We start from the raw sequence: 25,715 nt of genomic DNA on the forward strand, positions 1-25,715 counted from the left end.
ATATAAAGTCAGGACGAAACAAGTCCTTTTACTTTTGATAATTTAAGTACATTTTGTTAATACTTTTCTACTCTTATGGATGCAGGACTTGCAACATAATGAAGTATTTATACACTGTGATATAGGTACTTTTACCTTCATAAAGGATCAGGAGTACTTCTTCCAGCACTGAGCTTCACATTACGGCTACAGTGAAGCTGTCATTGTTAAAGCAGCTTAATGCAGCTGATCCTTCACTGTAAACACTCAGTGGACTCATGACAAGAGGAACATAATATTTATCTGTTCTACAAAATAAAAGTGCATCGAGAAACGTCTGATGTTAAAAGGAAGAAAGCAATAAAAGGAATCATGTGTTTTATTGTTGATCTGATTATTATTCTGTAATAAAGTTGTTGTTTTTCTGTGGCTGCACCGGATGAACTTGAGCAGCTGACCGGGAAACTGTTGATCTCTGCGGGCTAAATTTATCCTCCGATGACGGTTCAGGTCTTCTGGAAGAAAGACGCGTTTACTGTCCACAGACCGCGGGTGTCGGGTCGTTTATTGCGCGTGATTCACCGCTCAGGTTGTGGTGTTTATGTCAGTTACGTGTCCTGGACCGAGCTTCTCGCGGTGACCGGGCGGTGACATGACCGAGCCCGCAGGAAAGAGGCTGAAGGGCAGCCTGCCGCTGTGCAGAACGCACCGGAGCTCCGCGGGCAGCCGGGTCAGACACAACCTGCAGGCCGCCGTGGAGGAGGCTCTGTGCGGCGTGAGCAGCCTGCTGTGGGACGGAGAGTACCGGCTGGAGGCTCTGGTAGGAGACACATGGAGGTCTGCTCTGTGGGACAGATACATGTACACAAGTAGTCCACTGTATCAAGTAGGCCTAGAAACACCAGGTACTTGTACTTTCATTGAGTATTAGATTAAAATATATGAAATATTGTACTTTTTACTGTACTACATCTCAGAGGTGCATATTGTACTTTTTACTGTACTCATCCCCCTTTAATCCCAAAAGTATATAAAAAGTTTAAAACAGTAGTAAAATGCAACGTACACAGTATCGCAGAATTTATTAGAATTAAATGTAAAATTCTTAAAAAGGCCAGAACACCTAAATATATAAAGGTACAAATCGTGATGTTTGACTCAGCAGGTAGTGTGTCTCCGATAGTGTCCTGATGTAAATGAGACGGACAGCCTCCAATTTTGAGCTGTCGACATGTGCGCAGTGCATTGTGGGATACTGAGGACCAAAGGGCTCAGGATGCAGTTCTCAGAGCATTTGTGGCTTGTTTACCTTTTATGATCCATTCAGTCCTGAAATGCAAAAGTCAGAAAGTGAAGCCGCTGTTTGCTAAAATCACAGTTGATGATGTTGACCTGATGATCAAAAACTAAGAACAGAGCTTTAAGATGAGCATGGAAACAATTATTTTATCTCCTGTCAGAATAAACAGTAACAAGACGTCGATCAGGAGAGGGCACTTACATCTCTTTGCTTCCCTGCAGGAGTTGCTCCCATTGAAATGAATGAAGGCTGAAGTGATGGAAAATAGACTAAATAAACTTTCTAGTGAAACGTCGACACAGTTTATTGTTGAGTCTCCATAACTCCTCACGATGAGGTGGTTATGTGACGGTTCACTGTGATCATCACTCGTTTTCTCTCCTGCAGGCCCGTGTGTTTGAGCGCGACGATGCCGCTCTGCCCCGCGCCGCTTCCTTCTTCCACCAGGAGGCGCTGAAGCAACGGCAGGAGGCCGAGGCCATGATGGGCTACCTGGCTGAGAGGGGGGGCAACTACTGCGGCAAAGACGTCCAGGTACTCGCTGGTACACCAGTTTAAGTTCACTTAACCTGCCGTTTAATACTGCTGTCATTGAGGCGGAGGAAGTATTCCTCTACTGCAGTAAAAGTACTTATACAACATGGTAAGAATACTAATACCACACTGTAATACTCTGTGACAGTTAAAGTACAAACACGACACAGTAAAAATACAATGTCACAGTAAAAGTCCTTATACAACTTGGTCAGAATACTCTCTTACAATAAAAGTACTAATACCACAGTGTACAATTATTCTTTTACAGTAAAGGTTTTGCATTCAAAAATACGCAGTGTACAATCAACAAAATGTACTTGTTATGTATCAAAAGTACACGCAGAACGTCCCTTTTATTAGTGTTTAAATATTTGAATATGTATTATGTTTTAGTCGGTGTAGACGAGGCTCATTTAAATTACTGTATGTAAAGAATCCACAACTCATGTTTTGAGTATATAATCTGAAACCAGAGATAAATGTACTGGAGTACAAACTGTGCAGTACTTCAGTAAATGTACTGAGTTACTGTCAGAGGTCAGAGGTGAAGCGCGGGTGGGGGAGGGGCGGTTCAGCCCTTCCTCGTTTAGATGATCCGCTACAAAGAAGTCGATTTGAAACTAAATTTACGATCTGAACTTTATCTGTGAGACGGAGAAGCTTCGGTCTGTAACAGCGTTCTCCTTTTACTCCCCAAAAACGTCCCATCAGCAGGATTTATCCGTTCCTCCTGAGCCGTCCTTCATCCTGTCAGAGCAGGTGTCTTCATCGCTTCTTGTTTTTCCTCGTCTTCATTCAGAGGGAGGGCGGGGGGAGTTACGAGCTCACGAGGCTGGAGGAGGAGGGAGGGGAGGTTAGACCCCTGGAGACCTGAAACCCTGACTCTGGCCTAAAGCCAGTCAGGGTGTACATTTCCCCTCCCCCCCATGCCCCCGGAAAATTGGCGAGATTAATGCTGCAGCAGAGGGACAGTGGTTGCTGATGGCGTTTCCAGATGGTCCAGCGGGCAGCGGGCGGCAGCGGCGTTGGCGCGTCGCAGCGTGGCCTCCGGGTTTTATGACTCGTGTAAAATCGTTTCAGGGCCGAGGGCCCCCGAGTCCAGTCAGCAAGCAGTTTGGGACACCTCGTTATCCGTCTCTCAAAGCGGACCTCAACGAGACGACGACAGCCTCGCTTCACTTCAGGCTCCTTCTATTCTATCAAAATAAAAATGATGCTGAGTTAAGAGAGTTAATGTTCCAAGAGACGGATCGACTAAACGCTGAAATGTTCTGGTGTTCAGACCAGGAGACAACCTCCGGTTCATTAAAGTGAAGCCAAAGCTTCATGTGTTAAAGCTGCATTCTCTCTAGTGTCCACCAGGGGGCGACTCCTCTGGTTGTATAGAAGTCTATGAGAAAATGACTCTACTTCTCTCTAGTGTCCACCAGGGGGCGACTCCTCTGGTTGTATAGAAGTCTATGAGAAAATGACTCTACTTCTCTCTTGATTTATTAAACATTGTAAACATGAGTTTATGGTCTCAATCTCTAGTTTCAAGTCTTCTTCAATACAGCATGATGTTCATTTAGTACATTATGGTCCATTTAGAGTCAACAGACCATGGAGCAGAGTTTAGGGTATAGTTGATTTAACGAAGGTTAGGTTGAGGCAACAAAACCACCAACAGTTGAATATTCGTCTTCTTGGATATTATAGAGTTCATCACTCGCTCTGACTCGTGTCGCTGAACACAAAACCAATAGCTTCCATTTCGTGACTATTTCACATCTGCTCTGCCACTGGGCTGGTTGATCATACGACATGTTTGATCTTCCAGAACCCGCTCTGTGAGGCCGTCTGCTCGCTGTTACCGGCTCTGGAGCTGCTGCTGCTCCAGCTGAAGGAGGAAGTGGGCGTCCTGGTCGAGCTGAGCGAGCTCGCCCGCGACCACGGAGACCCGCACGCCGCCGGTGTCGTGAAGAACCGCTTCCTGACGCCGCGGGTGGACCGCCTCAAACTGCTGGGAGACCTGCTCACCAGCGCCCGGCGGGTGGGCTGCACCCAGGACCAGACGGGGGGGTTTGGGGAGTTCATCCTGAATGAGCTGCAGGAGGAGCTCACCAGATGATCGGTCGGATCAGTCAGAGGAAGTCTCCGTTGATTAGAGATGATACTCTATCGTTTTCTGTCAAAGTTAGAATCTGATTTTCTCCAAAGGACCAGGTGGCATTTTGGGGAATTAGCTTGTTAGCAATCTTCCCCAGAGTCCAGATGGATATTTGTGTCATCTCACTGCCATCAACACAGAGCTGTGTTCTACACATGTTATTTATTCTTTCTTTAAAAACACAGTCAACCCCGTTAGCTACCATTAGCTCATGACACGTTAATGTTGTTGAATGTCTTGTGGTGTGGGTTTGTTCTCTGTGACGTGTGATTGGAGACGTTGATGAATGGTTGATCATGATTGATGAACATGCAAAATGAGGTTTAGCTAACGGAGTTAGCTCCGAGCTCAAATCCGACAGGACAATTAGCTCCGGCGCTCCGAGCAAAGTCACAAAATAATTATCAGAGGAAGTTTAAAACAAATAAATAAGTATTCAAACTGTCAAAATTAAAATCCAAACACATGGAGAATTACATTGACATATATGGGAAGAATAAATTCATGTTTTGCAAAGTAAACGTATGTGCCGGTCTGGTCTATAAACAACATAAATGTTTAAAATGATTTGTCCGAAGATCTGAGCAGGTGATCGATGCTGATATGAATCATTTATATCGGCACATTTTGAACAATACCAAAAAAGTGTTTATGTTTGAAGTAGTTTGTTGGTCGACATCATTTGTAATCAGTAGTATTTATACATGTTTCCTGCTGGTACACTGGTACTCTGCTTCTTCTGTTTGTGAACTTGTGTATTCTAACATATAAATGTGTTTTTATTTTGTATTATTTGTCCACCTTGTATTCAGTGTTTCATTATATTCTAGTTTTGTGACTTTTAAGTCGGTCAGACGGAGCTCCGTGTGAAGGAGAAGACAGGATGTGTGATGTTTGTTCTGCACAATAAAATAAAGTTAGATAAAGATTTATAGAAATTTGCATTTTTTTGTCATTCAACTTTTTATTGAAAATGTTTGGATTTGTCAAACAATATAAAAACATTACAACCATAAAGATAAATAGATAAAAAAATACATATCAGCACATGAACAGCAACAACGCTCGTCATTTGATACTACATACTGTTACCTTTACATCTCAGCTATGAAGGATGTTAAATATAATCACAAGATGCTTATTTTAAGTGAACTGAAAAGTCTCAGAAAACGTTAGACGATAAAGTTAGAAAAACTGATTTTCGGCAGCCAACTTTCCCCTGAATCAGCACCGTTTCATGTTTAAAAAATAACTATATATGTAAATTTAAAGGGTCATTCTGCATTTTCTGACCTAAATGATGTTTAGGAGCATTACTCTCATTCAAACAAACATTTATTAGCAGCTAAAAACAGGAACAGCGTGTATTCAGTTGTTAGTCTCCTGCATTAAAAGACCCGTCAGTCATCTTCCCGGAGTGATGGTGCTAATCCTTTGAGCAGAGCGTTTGAATATCTTCTCAAACACTTGAAGCGTCCACACAGTCCGAACCGCCCGTCCCATGTGCGTAGAGGAGCTCTGCAGCGCCCTCCAGCGGCATCACGGGAGAACTGCAGCCAGCAGGAACTCTGCTGCACGTTTTATTAAAATCAATAATCTGCATTTATAAGGTTTCTGGAAGGAGTCGGTGCAGTGATGATGATGAAGAGGAGGAGGAGGAGGAAGGAAGCGAATCTCTGGTCTAAAACTAAACGTTATTACTTTATTACTGAGTTTACACGTTCATTCAGTATTTACGCTCTTTAATAAATGAGTGAACATGAATATGAGTCATGCATGAAGTCCTTTCTGCTCATGTTGGGTGTGACAGTCTTTTCATACATTCATTTTTGGGTTTTTTTTCTTCAGTTTTTTCATTTCCGTTCAAAAATGACAAAACAGCCACGAGGTCAAAGGTCAGCTGATCTGTATGATAGGAACCTCAACTTTAAATATGATTTATTTATGAACAGGAACAACTTACAACTTTGAATATATATATATATATATATTTTTTTTTTTTTGCCCAAACCTGATTACTTCAACAAGACAAAACAACTTTTTAATGTTTGTTTAGTTTTGATTTAGAAACTTTTGTTTGCTTTCTTTTCTTTTAATAGAACAAATTAGAAATTTAGATTTCTTAAACATCAGATGAGCTTTTATTTGAACTCTATTTACTGTTTACTGTTTTATTTTATGCACAATTTTTTTTATCACAACTTCAATTATCTTTAATGTATTTAAACGTCTTTGTTTCCCTTTAAATGCATTATTTTATTAGTTTCGGCCTCTGATTAAATTCTTTTATAATTTTTTCCCAGACAGGCCTCATCAATTTCTCAGACAACCTTTTATGTAAATACCACGTTTCTTTATGAATGAACTCGGTGTGTATTTGTCCACAATAAGTCATAAATAAGAGTAAAAACATTGAGGTACTTTATACTTCTTCCCCCACTGAGAGCAGCAGTATATTACCCTGCTGTTACTGCTCTGTTACGGGTAATTGTACACTAATTACCGTGAAGTTGTAAACCCCTCCCGCTGCCAGCTGATTGGTCAGACCCCAGATGACCTCACGGGGCTGACCCCGCCCCCCCCAACTGGTGTCGCAGGTATAAGAGGCTCCAGGTCAACAGCTGAGAGGACAGAACAGAGTCACAGGACTCCACATTCCCAGAAACAAACACACTGACAGCTCCACGTCCTCCCACTTCTTCTTCTTCTGTCCTGGATTTTTCTTCTTCTTCTTCTTCTTCTTCTTCTTCTTCTGTGGTGTGTGTGTTTTGGGACTTGGAACCATGGAGCTGTCGGATATCTCTTTCCCCATCCCCGCCGCCGATGATTTCTACGACGACCCGTGCTTCAACACCAGCGACATGCACTTCTTTGAAGACCTGGACCCGCGGCTGGTCCACGTGGGCCTGCTGAAGCCGGACGACTCCTCCTCCTGCTCACCCTCGCCCTCCCCTTCCTCCACCTCCTCTTCGTCCTCCCTCCTGCATCTCCATCACCGCGCCGAGGCGGAGGACGACGAGCACGTCCGCGCGCCCAGCGGGCACCACCAGGCGGGCCGCTGCCTGCTCTGGGCCTGCAAGGCCTGCAAGAGGAAGACCACCAACGCGGACCGGAGGAAGGCGGCCACGCTGCGCGAGCGCCGGCGGCTCTGCAAGGTGAACGACGCGTTCGAGAACCTGAAGCGCTGCACGTCGGCCAACCCCAACCAGCGGCTGCCCAAAGTGGAGATCCTGCGCAACGCCATCAGCTACATCGAGTCCCTGCAGGCGCTGCTGCGCGGCGGCAAGGACGACGGCTTTTACCCGGTGCTGGAGCACTACAGCGGGGACTCCGACGCGTCCAGCCCCCGGTCCAACTGCTCCGACGGAATGGTGAGTTCAGGGACCGACAGGTGTTTCTCCCGTGCGTCTTTACGCACGGACAAGGTGCGAGGTTCACTTTGGTTTCGTTTAACTCAGTATTTACTTTGATCTTTTCTTTTCTTTTGTTTCAATCATTTTGTTGGATGTGTTCTCTAAATGTTTAACTATTCCCACGCGACATTGTAGCTCATGAAACTCTACTTATATTTATGTTTCAAAAAGATATATATTTCTTTCTAAAGGATCATTTTCTCTTATTTTGGTGGTCTACAGCTGGTATAATCCTCCAGAGGTAAAGACAGTCTGCACTCTTATTCAATCTAATTTAAGAATATCTGTAGTTTAGGGTCAGAAGGAAAAATACATTAAAAAGTAGTTTAAATGCAACATTCCTCAACATGTTTTTCGTTAGATCTCATAAATGTCTTAAATCAACAGAGGGCCGATCTACATGTTCAGGTGTTGTGTTTTTAAATCGTTTTAAATGTTATTTACGTTTTTGAGTTTTTAACGAATGTATCGAACACATTCAGAAGCTGCGTTTTGTTTTTAATTATTTGATGATTTTTATTTTATTTGTTCTGCAGTAATTCAAACCTTTAACGAAAATAAACATTATATATTAAAAAAGACTTCACCACCAAAACGGAAACAACGAGTCACTAGTTTGTTTTCACTTTGTTTCAAATACATTCTGCCTTTCTAAACGTTTTTCTAAATAATTTTTTTACCTTTTCGGTGTTTTTTTTAAACTCATTTGAACTTATTATCCACTTTTCTTTTGGAGCGACAGCTCAACATTCAGGCTTTGTGTTTTCAGAAGTTATGCAGAAATGTTACTGAAACTATTTATGAATTCTTTCCTTTTGTGTTTTTCTCTACAGACGGATTTTAACGGCCCGACCTGTCAATCAAACAGGAGAGGAAGTTATGACAGCTCTTATTTCTCAGAGACTCCAAACGGTAAGAAACCACAAAGGACTTATTATAATCATATTATTATATTATAATAATGAGGATATTATTACAGCTAACAGGACAACAGGCTTCTGATTGATGGTAAAACAAAGAGAGTGAGCTGAAGTCTAAATTATAAAAAGGAGATTTTTGTTTAAAAAAAACCAAATGAGCCGAATGCTTTTTTTTATTGGAAACATTTTGTATAAATTAAAATATTAGAAAAGCTAATTAGTTGAATCAGCTATTAATTTGTGTTAAATAATCATAATTTAACATTAATACTGAGCTTTTATTGGGAACTCTCACTCAACTTTTAGCACATTTTACTGAAACATCTTGTTAGAATAATCCAGATATGAATAAAGAAACTGTTTGTTATTATTATTATTTACAGTAAAACGATTGGAATCAAACAGATGAAGTGAAAGCAGCACAATAATAGAAACATTGACTTCTGTGTTAAACTTTAATAATTAAACTAATCAAACAGTTGAACCAACAGACAGAACAGATGTTCATGATGTTTTGAATCAGGATGTGTTTGTTGTGAAAGAAAACATTGAAATGTTAATGATTCCTGCTTCTGAATATTAACTGATGCTTTGTGTGTTCAGGCGGTCTGAAGAGTAACCGGAGCTCCGTGGTCTCCAGTCTGGACTGTCTGTCCAGCATCGTGGAGCGGATCTCCACCGACAACAGCAGCAGCCTGCTGCCAGCTGCCACCACCTCCTCCACCTCCACCTCCTCCGCCGCCGCCTCGGGCCCCGGGGCCTCGGCGCCGGACCCCGCCACCCAGGCAGCGGCCCCGGGGCCCATCCAGGTCCCATCCACCTCGACCGGCAGCCAGGACCCCAACCTGATCTATCAAGTCCTATAGACCTTCACACCCGGGACTTTACCACACACACACACACACACACACACACACACACACACACACACACACACACACACACACACACACACACACACACACACACACAGTGAAAATATACTTTTCATTTCATTTAATTCAATTTGAAAACTACTGAACTGAGTCTTCAAACTGTTTGATCAGCGTTTTATAATCTACAAACAAATATCTGTTTTTATTTCCTGAAGCTGAAATGTATGGAAGCTCATTCCTGACAGAAAATAATAATAATAATAATAATAATAATAATAATAATAGAGTGTGAAAGATCATTCGTGACTTTTGAACTCGTCAAAAAGAAATCTAAAAATAATCTTAAGTTACTGATGTTACAGAGTCTTCATCAGTAGATGGAGTTTGATATTTTATATCAGATTTTATAGATTTCTTAGTCACTGAACAAACTCCACGAGCTGATGAAGATCAGAGATATAATCGAAAGATCTGGAAATAAACCTCGAGGTTACAACAAAAACTTTATTTCCAAATATAAATTTTTAGTCTTAATATTTTATTATAATTTATTATATTATTATTATAATTTTTAGCGACAAATAATAATCACAAAATAAAATTTGAATTAAGTGATACTAATCGTTATTTAAACTTATGCTCTTATTTTGAAAAATAAGATTAAAAGGGGGAATATAGAAACTAAATGTTAATAAATGTCCAGTAAGAGTTGATGTCATCATTCCAAAGTTTCCGTCCGTTTTACTTCCTGCAGGAATGATCTTCCACAGCTCAACATGTTTGACCCCCAGATTCTACTTCCTGCTGTTAAAACAAGCACGTTTTATATTTAGTGTACAAACCACTTGAATGCTGGGAATTGTAGTTTGTTTTAAACTGATGACTACAATCAGTTCGGTTCTCTCCAAGTTATGAGAAAACACTTTAAAGGCTCAGTTTGAGTCGTTCAGACGGAGGCCAAAATATGACAAAACATCCGTTTACATTCCTCCACGTTCGTCCATCTGAAGTCATAAGAAGCCCAGCTGTTCATAAAACCAGCTGTTCATAAAACCAGCTGTTCATAAAACTAGCTGTTCTTAAAACCAGCTGTTCATAAAACTAGCTGTTCATAAAACCAGCTGTTCATAAAACTAGCTGTTCATAAAACTAGCTGTTCATAAAACCAGCTGTTCATAAAACTAGCTGTTCATAAAACCAGCTGTTCATAAAACTAGCTGTTCATAAAACTAGCTGTTCATAAAACCAGCTGTTCATAAAACTACATCTGCAGAAATCCTGTGATATTTTAGGACGATGTCATACAAACCTGCAGGAATGAATAAGTGGAAGAGTTTGGGTGAAGTCGGCTCAGACCTCCTTCCTGTCACTTTATTTAGGACCACGTTTCTGTTTCTGTACATATTATGTAAATAAGAGCTGATTTGTTCCAACTGGACGTATTAATTATGTATTTAATGTTTCTGTCTGTGCTTTTGTTTGTTGTGAAAATGTTAAACTTTATATTTATACATCTGAAAAACTGAGTGATGGTCTAATGACAAATAAATGAATCTGCTTATTTATACTAAACCACGACTCGGCGTCTTCATTTCTTTAGAGCTCTTATTTTATGATTCATTATTTACTTTCACTTTTTTATTTTTCAGGGAAATTAAAGTGTTTGTGGTGAAGTTTCACAATAAACATACAAACAAATATATTTTACTTTTTAGATATAATATTTAAGCATTAATTAAAATATAAATTTAACTGCTTTTAACAGAAGAACTCTGCTTTTAATATACATTTATAATTTAGTTTAATCATATTTACATTTTTTCTAAAGGTTCTATCTACAGCTCTATATATATTATTTATATATCTATATTTTATCTATATTTATCTATATTTTTATATATATATATATAAATATATTTTACAATAGCTGCAAAATAAATAATAATATGATTATTATCCGTCATCAGGAAAACGTTTTAATTTAGAATGAAGTGAACATTTAAATAATTGTTCACACATTGTCCCAAAGAGCTGCAGCGCCACCGTGCGGTTAAATGAAGAACTGCAGGTGTTTCAATCTCATTCTCACTGTAAGTTGCATTTATTTGACATTTAATTCTGTAAAAACACTTCACATGTTATAAGATAATTGATCGTCTTTCAGTGGAATCACATTGTGATGAAATCGTGTGTCGAGACACAATTCTACGTCGTCTAATATCTCACATTTCTCAGAAAATCTGATTAATTTACACTAAAGTTATTAATTAAATGAGAAAATACTTTTCATTGATCAAGTATTTCATTCACACAGGAGTATACATCACCATGTGGTTATTACATGCTGTGTATCATGATATATGTGTATCATGATACAAGTACAAGTGAAAAGTACAGATCTGGTGTACTAGTACTTCTACTCCACTAGTATTCAGAGGTAAACTACATTTATCTGACAGCTGTAGTTACTTTACAGATTCAGACTATTAAAACAATATATAGTCAACTAATAAATTATGTAATGTTATAGATTAAACTATCCAGCAGTATATATTTCTACACTGTAGTATTACTTATTTTACTGAAGTAACATATCTGAGTACTTCTTCCACCTAAACAAGAGCACAAACAAAACTTCAAACTACCACCATCATCATCATCATCATCCTCATCCTCATCATCACCACATGAGGTAATGTTTTTTAAGACAGTGTTAAACCCTTCAGAATAAACCCTTTTTTCACAGGAGACACTTTTCCCCGTCACAATAAAAGCTGAGGTGTTAATAACACTAATGATGTTTAAGTGTCCCAGTGAGTCGACACAGCTTCTGTTTTCAACATGTTTTAGTTTGGAAACACCAGGAATTCAGAAAATGTTGAAATATTGCAAAACAAACAAAATAATGTTTCACACTGGAGGAATATATGAAAGTGAAGATGTTCTGTTGAACCACGATGGAACACAAACGGCTTCGTCTCTTTTAGTTGTTGATTTGAGTCTTCTGAGCTGTTTTGTGTTTCTGTGTCATCTTCAGTCTCTTTGTCATTTTGTTTCTCTTTGAAGCTATTTTGCCCTTTTTCTTCGTAGTTGTTTTATGTTTTTTTTGGTAATTCTGAGTCTCTTTGTAGTTGCTTTGTAGCATTTTGTAGTTGTTTTAAGTCTCTATGTGGTTGGTGCTGTTGAATGAAGGCTGGGACACGGTCTTGAGCTATGAGGTCTGACAATTTGTGTCCAATTGTAATCGTTTAGTTTCTTTGTAGTTGCTTTAAAACTCTTTGTAGTCATTTTGTGTCCCTGTGGCTATTCTTCCCTTTTTCACAGCCACGAGTCTATTTGTGTCACTTTGAAGCCATTTTGCATCTTTTTAGTTGATCTGTCGTCTTTGTGTCTCTTCATAGTTCTTATGTTTCTCTTTGATCATTTTGTAGTCGTTTTATGTTTCTTTGTGGCTATTCAGCCCTTTTTTTTAGTTGTTTTGAGTATCGACTCTTTGAAGCTTTGAGGTCATTTTGTGTCTCTTTGTGGCCATTGTGCTCCTTTAGTCACAGAAAGTCTCTCTGCGTCACTTTGAAGCTGTTCTGCATCTCTCGTTAGTTGTTTTGGTGTCTTTGTGTCTCTTTGTAGTTGTTTTATGTGTCTTTATGGTCATTATGAGTCTCTTTGTAGTTGTTTTATGTGTCTTTGTGGTCATTAGGAGTCTCTTCCTGGTTGGTATTGGCCTATTGAAAGAAGACTTGAACACTTGAACTATTGGGTACGACACATGCTCCGTGGAGCTGTGATGTTGGAGGGTTGCAGCCGTCGGCTGTAGAAATAGAGACGTCGCTCATTCAGCTCAGTGAAACGTGTTGGTTGCATCAAAACTGAACAATAAAAACAAGCCAAGGTTGATTCTTGATTTTAAAAACCCTCTTTAAATTGTCTCACTCTCTCAAATCACTTCCCAACTAAAATCCTCACAGCAACCAAGCAGACGTGAAAACGAGCTCAACGTTCAGAGGTTTCTGTCGCTCCGAACTCTGAGCTTTATAGACTCACCTGAACACAGCTGAGCAGTCAGCAATCACACAATCACACACCTGTTTGCTGTTGTCTCAATCAGCTGGTGAGTAACGAGAGTGACAATTATTGGATTCAAGCCTCTAAAAAATAGAAATAGTAAAAGAATAATGATGAAATCTTATTAATCAGTCCATGAAGTGAGTTTTATGACCAACATCTGATGAATCTGTGTCTCTGTAGAGTTTCTTTCTTTTTAAATATATATCTTTTGCAGCGTTTGTACGTTTTAATACTAAAAACAATAATATAAAACCCTAAAAACATTATTCTTTACTTCTACTGCTGAGAGCATTTGGGTAAAATAAAGACGTTTGAGACTTTGCGCTAGTTATTTAAATGCAGAGCCTCCAGAAATCCTGCTGACGAAGTTCGATTCAACTCTGCAGTCAGAAAACAGTGTTGAACAAACGACTGTCTGAAAAATACTGAACTTTATTGATTTCTGAATGACAACAGCTCTACAGACATGGCTTGAAGTGTCACACTTTATTTACAAAAATTCTGAGAACCAAACAGCTGAGGGCGAGGAAGCGTGATGGCGAATCAAGTTTTTCTTTTTTTTGTTTTAATTCCTATTGAACAGCAGCTAAAGGCTCCTGGTTGCGTGTGTCAGGACGTGGGTTGAAGTCCACCTCAGCGTGACTGGCTTCTTCTTCTTCTTCTGAGCTACGACCTTTGTCGCCGCCGTGTGCGTTGTTTCATCAGGCGTGTGTCCGACACGATCGCAGTTGGCTTTCTGAGACGGTCTACTTTCTGCGGCGGGCGGCTCCCTTCTTGCTGCTGTAATACGAAAAAAAACAGGAAAATGTCAGAAATCTGGCGTGCGTTTAACAAATTTGTAAAACATCTAAAGGTCTAAAGTGCGGATCAGGAAACAGATAAACTATGACCGACACTGCTAACGAATGCTAACGGGATGCTAACGGACACAGAAAGCAGCTACAACGCTCGCTCTCCCTCTTGTTCACATATATTCCGTCAGCTCGATATGATGAGTATGAATTCTTCAGCTTTCTGTCTTGTTTGCATGTAACAGGTTTTGTTTGTATATTTATCCGATCGTGGGTAGCTAACGTAGCTAATGACTCGTTCCCGCACGGTAAACGTTTACCTGCTACAGTCAATTTAAAAAGTAAATGAACGAGGAAAGTACGTTTCACTTAATGGAACAAAATACAGTTTGCCAGGTGCTCCCGTGTTTTAAACTGCTATTATTAAAAAATAAACTGTCTAGATCACGAAATAGTACCATTTTAGTACTCAAGGACTAAAACAATCTCATTTTTACATGCGTGCCTTTTTCCAATATGACTTTAAAACCACATGCAAAATGGCAAAAAAAATGGCAACATTTCCAGTCTACAACAGTACAGTCAGATGTCTCTGTGGTGACGTCTCTGTGGTTCAGGCAGAAAAAAAATAAACAAACTCGTGCAACACTTACCTGCACATTCAATGCATCATGACCGAGTCCCACAGTCCAACACTAACTTACTGTGATTACCTTTACAGTTACTGTCGTAATGTCTCTCACACACATAGAAGTATAGGTGTCAGTATGAAGAGGAGCGCCCTGACATTTACACTGAAAAAAGGATGCACCATTTTGGGTCATAATTACACTTAAAAACTATTTATTTTGTCATTGTTTCATTTATTTTTCAGTCTCAAAGAGTTTCCACTATCTACATTTTATTGACCAATATTTGTTTAGAGGTCTATCCATAATGTTTCAGAGAATGCCAGGGAACACTCCTCACATAACCGACACTGGATGATACCAGGATGTTAACAGTTACCAATGGAAACAAAAGATATATAACACATAATATGTTTGGGACATTACGTATCTCAGGAAAAGAAAATGTAAAAATATGCACACAGATTGCTAAATCAAGCTAACCAATTAATAATAATATATATATATATATATATATATATATATATATATATATATATATTAATCTTCAGTCGATTTAGCAAACCATTTGCATGAAATTCCACAATTTGTCTTTTCTACAACATGAACTCAACAGTGTCTCCCTGAAGACGTACAAACAAGATTAGCATTTTAGCCAACAAATGTTTAATTTCAGGAGAGTAAAATCAAACTGAGGTCAACATTATGAAACCCTACTATTAGTTTTAAACAATTCAGTTCAGTTATACTTTCTAAGTTTTCTACATTAGCTAGTTAGCCTAGCTGACTTTCCATTATCAAGCTAGCCATACTAGCCTTCAGCTATATTAGCTGGTCAGCTAGCCTGCTGAATGTTCAAAATGGCGAAAGTAAAATGTTTGTTTTTAACTTTTAACATACGTTTTCTACGTTAGCTAGTTAGCGTACTTGGCCATATTAGGCTTCCGCTATATAAGTTGGTGAGCTAGACTTCTACAATTTTGAAATGACATAAGTAACATGTTTGTTTTACAAATCCTTTAATAAACTGTAACAATTCAGTTTATTTATGCTAGATTTTATACATTAACTAGTAAGTAATTATCAATCTAACCATATTAGTCGGCTATATTAGCTGATCAGCTAGCCTGCTAAACTATTAAACTGCAGCTTATTAGCCTGTTAATTTAATGACTTAATATTCAACGTGCTGCAGAAATATAATATTCCTAAATAGCTAACGTCATCACAGTAGTGGAGACAAGCGTGACATGACAACGTGACCTCTGAGTTCAGATTTTGGGCTATTATGTTGAAACTTAACAAACTTAAACAAAACAGTTTTATAGACTGAAGCTACAAATCTTCTCGAACATGCAAACATCTGCCTTTCCAATATCCAGTTTAAACATCAGATAAAACACATAAACCGTCTCTAATAAGGGAATGTTTCTGCCATAAACTGCCATGAAAGGTCATGACACTTATGTCCGTCTAAGGGAAGGTTCACGCAGACAGGTGGGAGTTAAGTTTTTGAGGATTAGCCCACCGGGTGTCAGGAAAACCCGGCAATGCCGGTACTTACTGCTTAGAGCACCTGAAAAACGACACAGCAGCAGCTTTAACACATTTACCTCCAAGGAAAAGGACTTCCCTCTGCTCTCCTCCAACCGGCTCCATGGGCTGAGGCATCATGGGAAACCAAGATGGGGGCCAATGCATGTGATCAGTGTTTCCTTTGTGTTCACGTTTATGTGATTTGTAATTGTAGAATGTCCTGAAAGAGCACTGAATGCTATCAATGCTCAAATCTGGGACTTACATAACTTCCTGATCAAACTATTGTCGATTATAAACCGTCTGATCATTGTTGCATTGAAACGCCCGTCGTGGTTTCCCCGACAAAAAGAAGAAACGTGGACATTTCAGAGAGACTCGGCTTCAGCTCGGCTCTGAAACCTCTGAAAGTCCGACTTACCTGTTGGACCGCTCGCTCACACACCTGAACCCAAAGCTCTGTGATGCTAAACATCCAGACCAGGGCAGAATGTGGATGAGCTCAACACCATATTTACGCCCACTTTAGATCATTAATCTGCTTTTAACTGAAGAGTTTGATTCCAAATTGACATTGCTAATTAAATGACAGTAAAGAAAATACATATAAATAGACCTTTGGAAAGGATGGAAGGTAACTTAACTGTTTCATAGAACAATTTCCTTCATAGTCTTTACATTCATTCAATTCAAGTTTGTGTAAATTAGGTACGGAAGCTCAGATGTGTCCTCAATTCTCCATTTTTTGTCTCATAAAAATATCTTTTACATTATAGGGAGAAGAACGTCTTCATATCAAATTTTGACAACAAATTCCTGTAGTTACACAACAGATAAATGCCCTCCTATTAATACAAGAATTTATATGGAAAGTTAATCAACTTTTTTCAATGCTGCAAATAAGAAATGCAAATTAGACACGTTTCAATCAACTGGTTTGGAGCGAATACACTCACATGTAGCTTTTCTAATGCAATACTTCTAAAATACGCATTCAAATATGTGAATCCAAGCAAAGAGTTTCCTTACGTTTTAACTAAAGTAATTTTTTTTGTTTAGCATTAAGAACATTTGGAGACTGACTCATGTGTGGTTTTGTTTACTTAAACCAAAGTGAAACTAAAGTTTTGATGCTTTCTTTAAAATAAACAAGATAAAGGGAATTTAACCTTCTGATTGATTATCTTTTTCCATAGCGGATGTTCAGGTTTTGGAAAACAAACTCTTCAGTTCCCTCTATCAGTCTTTTTTCCCTCCTGGTGGTGTGTCGTGTCCTCTCTCGGCCAGCGGGGGGCGCTGTGGTTCTTCATGACCCTTCATGCTAACATGCAGCGAGCCTTTAAAACCTCCCTGCTGCTCAGCTCTACTTACAATTTACTGAGCTCCTCCACTCTCTTACGCAGGGTTGTAACCTGCAGGGAATCAAAGAGCATATCGAGGGTTCAAACCCGGAGGTTTCGCTCGGCTGGATGCTCACCGTCATCATCAACAACAACAACAACAACAACAACAACAACAACAACAACAACAACAACAACAAAGAGCTGCTACAGTCTGGGCAAAGTGTGGATTCGTGGGTTTTAAATGTGTAGATCAGAGTACATACCGAGGACAAATCTGTGGAGGAATATGTTGATTAAGTGCATTGAAGGCTGAGTAATGATTCGATACCTGACAAAGCAAAACTTTTCTTCCATATTTTAGAAGATATATACCTTTTTGTTTTAGCAAAAGAAGCCAAAGGTTTCAAATACTCAACTTAATTAACCGCTACAACTCTCAACCACAAGAACAACAACTATAAATAAGGAATCTAAATATCCAGTCTAGCAAGTCAATACAAAATGACAAAAAGGACATTTTTAAAGTAAATCATTTTAATTGTACGTTCTTTAGCGCCGTTTTAAAATAGTTCCTTTAAGAAAATGGAAGATTGCTGTAGTAACATAGACTGCATTCAACAATTACCTGCAATAAAGATATTCTTAAGAAAGTAAAGATATTAAAGTATCGAAACTTAAATTGTAATGTATCATTTTCAGGATGAACTCTTCAATAAGCTCCCGTCTTCACATTATAACGATACTTTTTGTGTCACTAAGTATCTGTAACGGGGAAGTTAAAAGTAAAAGACAAAAAAAACTGCCTTTTAGCAATGTTGATATTAAAAGAGTTTCTCAACCTCTTCCAACCAATAATTTTGCTTTTAGCCCCAATAATTCATCCAGCACGAACAATAAACGTATTAAATATTATTACACAGCAGCAGGGGGGGGGGGGGGGGGTCTCACCTCGTATTTCTGCCTCTTCAGTCTTTCCATGTGGTCGAACTTCTCAGACTCCAGCTGGGTCATCCATTGGTGCAGCTCGGTGATCTTATCCCTGCAGGAAACACAAGAACACACGCACGGAAGATGAACAAAAATAACTCTTTTAAGTGCAGAGAGAGTTCGTTTCATCGCCCTGTGATGCTCTGAAAACGTGAATACTGAGTTTTGAGTCGTACTTCAGCTTGTCTTCGTTCAGGTGGTCGATGTTGAGCTGCTTGCGTCTGGAGGCCAGGATCTTCTTCTTCTTCTCTCTCTCAGTCTCTTTCTTTCCTCCTCTCTTCTGGTCAGCCTGTTCAGGTTGTTTACAGGTTAACAGCAGTACTTTCATCTCTAAGGAAAAGCACTGAATCTAACTCAGTACTTTATACTTCACTACATTCATTTGACACTTTTAGTTACTTTTTACATATATGCTGACATGATATGACGCAGTATTTGTAGTATACAAAGTATCTCAAATTGGCTCCACATTGACGAACTACTACGTGATAAAAGCTGAAGAGTAATGTCTACATAATAAATTAGCTTTTTCGGCACAATGAGTACTTTCCCTTTTAATACTTAAAGTACATTTAGTTGATAATACTTCAATTCAGGACTTTTGCTTGCAATAGAGTATTCACAGATGGTATTTCTACTTATTTAAATAAGTATGTAAGTATTATGAGTGTATTTAAAGTAAAACTACTGATTATAAGTTGTCATTTTTACAAGTTATACTATTGTAAATATGCAGCTGACTGAGATTAAGCTAGTTTTATCTGTGAGTATAGCTTTTCAACATCCTAATCTGAAAAGGAACTAAAGCTGTCAGATAAAAGCATTAAAAAGTACAATATTTACCTCTGAAATAGTGGAATCAAAGTGTAAAGTAACATAAGTACGGAAGCCCTAAAGGGACATGATTCAACTCGAGGAAACAAGCTTTGTTAGATAGCAAAGATGACCATATAACGATAAGATAATGGCAAATTAAAACCTTTAAAAAAAAAATCATTTTTAAATCATTGAACCGTTTCGAGCTTCCGTACCTAAGATCAAGATACTCGAGGACCTTAATGACTGTGAACCACTGCTGTGCAGATAAGCTACTTGTACTAGCAGGCGGTACTACTGTGTACTGACTTTCTGCAGGTGGCTGCTGTAGTTGGAGCCCATGCTGGACAGAGCCGACTTCTTCTTTGCGTCTTCATCTGACTTCTTCTGCAGGTCTTTCTCCTCCCTGATCCGCCTCTCCTCCTGGTTCACACCAAAGAAGAAAAGAAAAATGAAAACGAGTCAGAGTGAGACCTCCGAGTCCGACTCCACCGTTCACTCAGCCTCCATGAGACCACGAATATTATTATTTAAACATTATTTAGACCCTTGAAGCCCCCTCTGCTTATCAAAGAAAAGTGAAGTAGACAGACATGTATTTAAACTATCCAGTGGGTGTGTTACTATTATTTTAGTTATACATGTGCAAATAACATTTTTGATGACCTCAGAACAGACAGATCCCGGCGCACCCCATGAGGTCTTTGGTGCCCCCCCCCTGAGGGTTTAAGGGCTTAAGGGTTGAAGAAGAAGAAGATAAAACCACGAACCTCACGTTTGGCCTGGCGCTCCTTGTCCTTCTCAGACCGGACTCTCTGCTGCTCGGCTCTCTCAGCACGACGCTTCTCCTGCAAACAACATATGTAAATATTGTTGAATTTAGTTCTATTGTTTGCAGGTAAAACATCACGGCATGCGCCCTAAAATAAGGACGTTTCTGTTACATTATTCAAGTTACAGAAGTGAATTAAAATGAGTCAACGGTGACTTTTGAAAAACCCATGTCGTGGTTTCCTGTTCAGGGACCCAAATTGTCAGTTTTTGCGTCCCGAAAGTTAATTTAAGGCAACAAAACCACTTTGTTAGCTCAAGGAAAAAACATAATGGTTGGCCTTAAAATAACCAACAGTTCGGTTTAGTCAACAGAACCGTGCACATGAAACTAATAGACTGTTTTTGTGACTATTTCACCAGCTGCCATGATGCTGGGCTGAAATACGATCCCCTCCAAACATGACTGACCATTGTTTTGTATTAGGACGTCATTGTCAGGAGAGCAGACTTCATCATTAGTGGGGTTTAAAAAGGCTCTTGCTGAACACTCACAATCCTGTCCTTGAGGCCGATCAGCTCCTCCTCCTCCTTCTTCCTGCCCTCGAAGTGAGCATCGATCAGACCCTGCAGCTCCATCAGATCCTTGTTCTGACGTTTCTTCTGGATGTCCTGCAGGTCAGAAGTGCAGAAAACAAACCTTCAGCCAAAAACACGTCAAACGTCGGACAGAAACCCTTCAATCCGTTACTTCAGGTCCACTTACATCAAAGTCCACTTTCTCACCATCGGGGATTTTAGGAGCGCTGGGCCTAAAGGAGGGAGAGTTCTCACCTTGAGTGCACTGATTTTAATATTGTTTTATTGCTTCTTTTTTTTCAGCCAAATGTCTCGGGTGGAAATGTCTGCAGAAATCATGTTGAAGTGCACGAGAAGGAAACTTACTTGAACTTTGGCTTGTCCTCTGCAGGGTTAGGAAACGAACAGGGGACAAGTACATGTCATGGGGTTAGAAACAAAGCCGATTATTTCACTTTCTCTAAGCAGTACATGGATTAAACTGCATGTTTAAAAATAATTAAGATTAAAAAACAGCCGCAGCGTTTAAATTAGGGTTAGAACAACAGGTGAACACTGTAAGAGGAGCAAACAATTGAAAACTTCACGAATTAACAGAAGGTTTGTGGATATCAAAGAAGCATGTTGCTGTGAGTGACGTTACAGAAACACAACGTGGAATTATTACAAAAAAAAGAGCATCACTTCTCTTTAAAAAAAAAAGAGCCTCAGTTGTCTAAATAAACTGTGACATTTATGTACCGTACGATATGTGTCATGTTTTTATTTGGCTTGACCCCAAAACCATTTTACACAAGCAACACAAAGTCCCCCCCTCCCCTCCGGTTCATTCTCGTCTCTACACCCAGATTCTGGCGCTCCATGCCATGCAGAAGACGAGTGGCATAGCAAAGAGTTTAACGCTGGGGTCGCTGCGCAGTAAAGCACATGTTAGCATCTCGTATTCTTTCACCCTTTTTCTCCACTAGCAGCTTTAATCTGAAAACTTGTTCCATAAGGTTTTTAAAATTGTATTTTTAGTTTTTTTTGTTCAGAATTTCAAACTCTCAGTGCCAATTGGGCAGCGCTCCTGGATTTTTTGACAGACATTTTTGTGAACAGCAGGCGTTCCCCCGAGGTACAGACGTCAGACACCGTGGTCCTCCCAAAACCAGAATGAATGATTACAGATTCGTCAGAATTTTAGTTTTTCCAAATCAACATACCTTCCTCTTCCAAGGTCTCTGCATGCAGCAAGCATCCAAAACGAAAGAGCAGAATAGACAAAACGCATTAGCAAGAGCCCTGAGAGCAGCACATCAGTTTAACAGAGGAACTACAAAATGAAACAACTGTAAATTCTCAAATAATAACTGATATTATTAAGAGGCCAGCACGAACAGATAAAGGCTTTTAAAGCTTTGGAAGTTGCTTATAATTTAACGGTAGTTTAACAGAGATTAGAAATAAAAACTGGAAGCAACTGGGAAAGATAGGGAAGCTAAAAGGTGTCAAAATATACGTATAAAATATGGAAGTTTTTAAGTAAAAGCCTGTAATATAAGACTGATAAAGGTCAGTTTTAGGTAAATAAAAGGCCAATATTTGAGAATTTACCAAAGAAATATTAAAAAAATTATTATGAAGCCACAGTTTCACCTTCAAACAGCTCAACAAGTAGGATTCCTTTAACAATCACCTGAATTCACGTGCAACTTCAGAAATGTCAAACTAAAGCTGGAAAGTCGGGGTAGACATGTAGGATGCAGTGACAGTTTTGAACATGGCAGCAAATTACACCTTATAGGTGTCAAGAGTTTGGCATTAAACCAAACATTTTGTGGCATTAAATCAAACACGTTTTCTTTTTTAATGCAATTTTTCAACAAAACAACACCGACTTTCCCCCAGCATGTGAGCTTAATATCAGATGGTGCGACAGTGGAAAATTTATAAAAGAATGAAATCTGAGACACCATCTCAAGAGAAGCTGCTCAAGACAACGTTTGTCTTTAATCTGATGTTAAACTTCGTTAGAAGTCAAATAATGAGAAAGCAACCATGTACGCTAAATAAAAGTACTTAGAGTACATGTGGAACAGTAGTAGAAGTGGGATTAGACTGATACAAGAGGCCAACATTAGTCCTTTTTAAGAATTTAAACCCTCAAATATTCTCTGTGTTTGCAGTCGATATCTTTGTCCACTACGAATGCCAACATGTTAGCATGCGGTATGCTAGGCTAAGTTGTTAATTTACTAGCAGCCTGGATTTCTTTTGATATATTTACAGGACTCGTAAAACACGACATAAGCTAATAGTTTAAAAGCTAACAGAACAAAAACTAATTGAACAAAAGCTAATGGAAAATAAGCTAACGGAACAAAAGCTAATAGATTAAAAGCTAACGGGAAAAAGCCTAATGGAACAATAGCTAATTGGACAAAAGCTAGTGGAATAAGAGCTAGCGGGACAAAAGCTAAAGGTACATACGCTAACGTATATATAGTGGTGCAGGACTTTGGCTCTTTATATCAGCCTAAAACATGAGCTTTAGTGCAAAAAATATGGACTTTCAAATATTAGTCATAGAGTAACTGTAAAATGCTTTGGGTATGATCATCTCAACACATGTTTGTATCGATATAAGACGTATTCACATCCCAAATCCTGCCCCTATTTGAGCACTGCCTAAACGGGCGTCTTTGAATTTGTCAAGAGATGAAAGGAAGGTAGCGTTAGCATTAGCAGACATGATGAGCATGTGTGCGGTGTCAGGACTAGTGGGGTCTGTCTGGCTGGCTGCAGCCTTCGGACCTGTCGCCTGGGAAAGGATGATAGAATACCCCCTTCCCCCCTTTCCATACCACATACCTTCATACTCAGGCTCTGGTTCTGGCTCTGGTTCTGGCTCTGGCTCTGGCTCAGGGGCCGCCTCAGGGGCCGCCTCAGGGGCCACCTCTACTTCCTCTACTACCTCCTCTTGTACAGCTACACAACATGCAGCGAGTCACCAGGGGAGAGGAAGGGCGGTGAGATGGTTAATGGAAGCAAGTAGAGAAAAGGGGGGGAACAGGGAGAGAGGTGGTTCGGGAGGGGGGGGGGGGGGTGAGTAGATGAAAAAGAGGTTCATGGAGTGGCAGTTTGGGGGGGAAACTGCCACCGGATGGCGCTAAAGCATGTGAGACAGCAAGCAGTTACAGGAGGGAAAAGGTCAGTCATTGATGGATGAGATGGGACTGATTCCTGAAGACAAGTCGGCGTGGTCAAAGACAAAAAAAGAGACAAAATCTACCCTGATGGAAACGACTTCCCTGCATCCTTTTAAAAATGTATCTCAGTTAGTGTTAACCAGCATGCCACATTAAGGTTCAAGTGGGAAGTAGGCTACGAAAAAAAAACACGTTTTTACGGAAAAAAAACCCGACCGACAAATTAGTATCAGTGACATTAGATTTGACGTCTTACCATCGTATTCTTCACGTCCGTCCGAGAAAGAAAGGAGCAGAAGAACATTCATCAAAAGATCCCAGGTTTATACCCATTTTTGACAGAATATAGATTCAAAAATGTGGGTACACTGGGATCCATGCTAAGCAAACACAACACCGTCCTCCTGGGCTGATCAGAGCGGACAGACAGGACCTCAAAAGTGTCTTTTTAATGTCTTTGTCACCAGTGTCCCTTTCAGTCTGAGATGCTGGTCAGCTCAGGAGGACTGTGCTGTTGCAGGATTGTCATGCAGAGCTGCAGGATTTGTTGTCCAAACAGGGCAGTGCAGTTTTATTTATTATTTCATTTAAATTTAGACACTGTCCTGATGGCCAGCATTGGTGCCTGCAACCATGCAACAGCGGGGACGATACTATATCTCAGCAGATTTGCTTCAAAAAAAGGAGAGAGCATTATTGCACAACTTGAATCTGGAGGGAGTCAAGCCAAACCTGTGAACATACGGATTTGTCCAGTGCAAATACTTCTCTACAGGGAATGTAAAATCAGTTAGGCACAGATTCATTTAGCATGGAACTCCGGACTGTACCTGAAAAGCTCATTTGTGGGGGATTTTATTTATCTATTTATTTTTAAAACAGAGGCAATGATGATGCGACTTACCCTCGACCCCACTGCAAGAAAGAGAGGCAAAGAAATTCTGATTAATATTCAAAACAATAGAAAGTTCATGCTTGAGAATGTGCACAGTAGTTTGACTCAAGGTCCCCAGAGCTTTGAAATATATCTCTGTGGGCCTTGAGTTGACAAAGCGAGGAGGTGAAGATGTGTGGAAGTAAATGTGAAAGGACTTACACTTCCTCAGTGTCAGACATGGTGACAGTGGACTTTGCAACCTGGAGGCAAAAAAAGAAGAGAAGAGAAGGAGACTCAAAGTCTGTCTGCAAGGAGCGAGCGAGCAGCCCTGCTGTTTATTTATAGCTCGGGATTAAGTTGCAGATGTCTTAAATATCTGCTGCCGACCCCCCCACCCTGCCGCCCTCACATGCTTTAACCCCCCACCACAAAAAATAAGATCTGTATTAAATCCCGACATGTTTTTCATCGTCATCATTTGGAGGATGTTGTATTTGGAAAAATGTTTCCAAATTTGTCAAATCCCCAAAAATCGGTTTATTATTAGCAGTAAAACTTTAGGCTGAAATTCGATCCTCAGTCATGAATCTGCTTCTTTGACGATAAGTGAGAAGAGAGCCAAACTTAGATTTATGCCAACGGTCCGTTTACAACTGCTGATGGAGGAGTTTAATGTTAAAATGGGGGGGGGGGGGGGGGGTAAACGTTGGCATCCCATCACTCTGCATCGAAGGTGTTACAGACTTTTTTATCTTTAGAATCGCTCTTCTGGCAAATTCTGATCCCGTCTGTCACTCTCAGCTGTTACAGTCCAGACTGGATCTGATCAATGATAAACACACACGACCCCAATGTCTCCGTAATTTAATCAATCGAGCGATTAGATGTCAGATTAGTCGCCCCTTTAGTCAAATTAGCGTGAGGCCACCATGAATGCCGTCCCAACATCGCAACTAT

At 39.8% G+C, this 25,715-nt stretch overlaps 3 protein-coding genes across 4 annotated transcripts; 2 read left to right on the plus strand and 1 right to left on the minus strand.

The window, feature by feature from the left end:
- Positions 1-502: 502 nt before the first annotated feature.
- On the plus strand, positions 503-4,752 carry LOC142948140 (ferritin, heavy subunit). Its single transcript, XM_076090021.1, has 3 exons — positions 503-799; positions 1,667-1,813; positions 3,636-4,752. The coding sequence occupies exons 1-3, from the start codon at positions 632-634 to the stop codon at positions 3,924-3,926; spliced, it is 606 nt and encodes a 201-aa protein (XP_075946136.1). The 5' UTR covers positions 503-631; the 3' UTR covers positions 3,927-4,752.
- A 1,996-nt stretch (positions 4,753-6,748) lies between these two features.
- Positions 6,749-9,164, plus strand: myod1 (myogenic differentiation 1). Its single transcript, XM_076090022.1, has 3 exons — positions 6,749-7,336; positions 8,212-8,290; positions 8,902-9,164. The coding sequence occupies exons 1-3, from the start codon at positions 6,749-6,751 to the stop codon at positions 9,162-9,164; spliced, it is 930 nt and encodes a 309-aa protein (XP_075946137.1).
- Positions 9,165-13,852: 4,688 nt separating this feature from the next.
- Positions 13,853-23,663, minus strand: tnnt3a (troponin T type 3a (skeletal, fast)). 2 transcript variants are annotated; one of them, XM_076090023.1, is made up of 11 exons: positions 23,544-23,663; positions 21,896-21,913; positions 21,057-21,075; positions 20,878-20,923; positions 20,667-20,783; positions 20,111-20,188; positions 19,650-19,763; positions 18,701-18,813; positions 18,486-18,576; positions 17,566-17,606; positions 13,853-14,018 (listed from the first exon to the last, which is right to left on the minus strand). In XM_076090023.1, exons 5-11 carry the CDS (start codon positions 20,748-20,750, stop codon positions 13,985-13,987), a joined length of 555 nt encoding a protein of 184 aa, XP_075946138.1. In that variant the 5' UTR covers positions 20,751-20,783; positions 20,878-20,923; positions 21,057-21,075; positions 21,896-21,913; positions 23,544-23,663; the 3' UTR covers positions 13,853-13,984. The 2 variants fall into 2 exon arrangements, with proteins under 2 accessions (XP_075946138.1, XP_075946139.1); XM_076090024.1 differs by lacking the exon at positions 21,896-21,913.
- Positions 23,664-25,715: the final 2,052 nt, after the last annotated feature.

This window comes from Anarhichas minor, unplaced genomic scaffold, assembly GCF_050575085.1.
Source record: "Anarhichas minor isolate MPS153535 unplaced genomic scaffold, ASM5057508v1 ptg000011l, whole genome shotgun sequence".
In the NCBI taxonomy this organism is placed as follows: Eukaryota; Metazoa; Chordata; class Actinopteri; order Perciformes; family Anarhichadidae; genus Anarhichas; species Anarhichas minor.

Bases quoted from the DNA above. Each gene is read 5' to 3' on its own strand.
- LOC142948140 (XM_076090021.1), top strand. From the start codon at position 632: ATGACCGAGCCCGCAGGAAAGAGGCTGAAGGGCAGCCTGCCGCTGTGC. The intron at 800-1,666 runs GTAGGAGACACA...TCTCTCCTGCAG, and splicing joins AGTACCGGCTGGAGGCTCTG to GCCCGTGTGTTTGAGCGCGA. The intron at 1,814-3,635 runs GTACTCGCTGGT...TTGATCTTCCAG, and splicing joins ACTGCGGCAAAGACGTCCAG to AACCCGCTCTGTGAGGCCGT.
- tnnt3a (XM_076090024.1), bottom strand. From the start codon at position 20,750: ATGGAGCTGCAGGGTCTGATCGATGCTCACTTCGAGGGCAGGAAGAAG. The intron at 20,189-20,666 runs GTGAGTGTTCAG...TGTTGTTTGCAG, and splicing joins TCGGCCTCAAGGACAGGATT to GAGAAGCGTCGTGCTGAGAG. The intron at 18,814-19,649 runs GTCAGTACACAG...CAACCTGAACAG, and splicing joins ACAGCAGCCACCTGCAGAAA to GCTGACCAGAAGAGAGGAGG.
- myod1 (XM_076090022.1), top strand. From the start codon at position 6,749: ATGGAGCTGTCGGATATCTCTTTCCCCATCCCCGCCGCCGATGATTTC. The intron at 7,337-8,211 runs GTGAGTTCAGGG...TTTTCTCTACAG, and splicing joins CCAACTGCTCCGACGGAATG to ACGGATTTTAACGGCCCGAC. The intron at 8,291-8,901 runs GTAAGAAACCAC...TTGTGTGTTCAG, and splicing joins TTTCTCAGAGACTCCAAACG to GCGGTCTGAAGAGTAACCGG.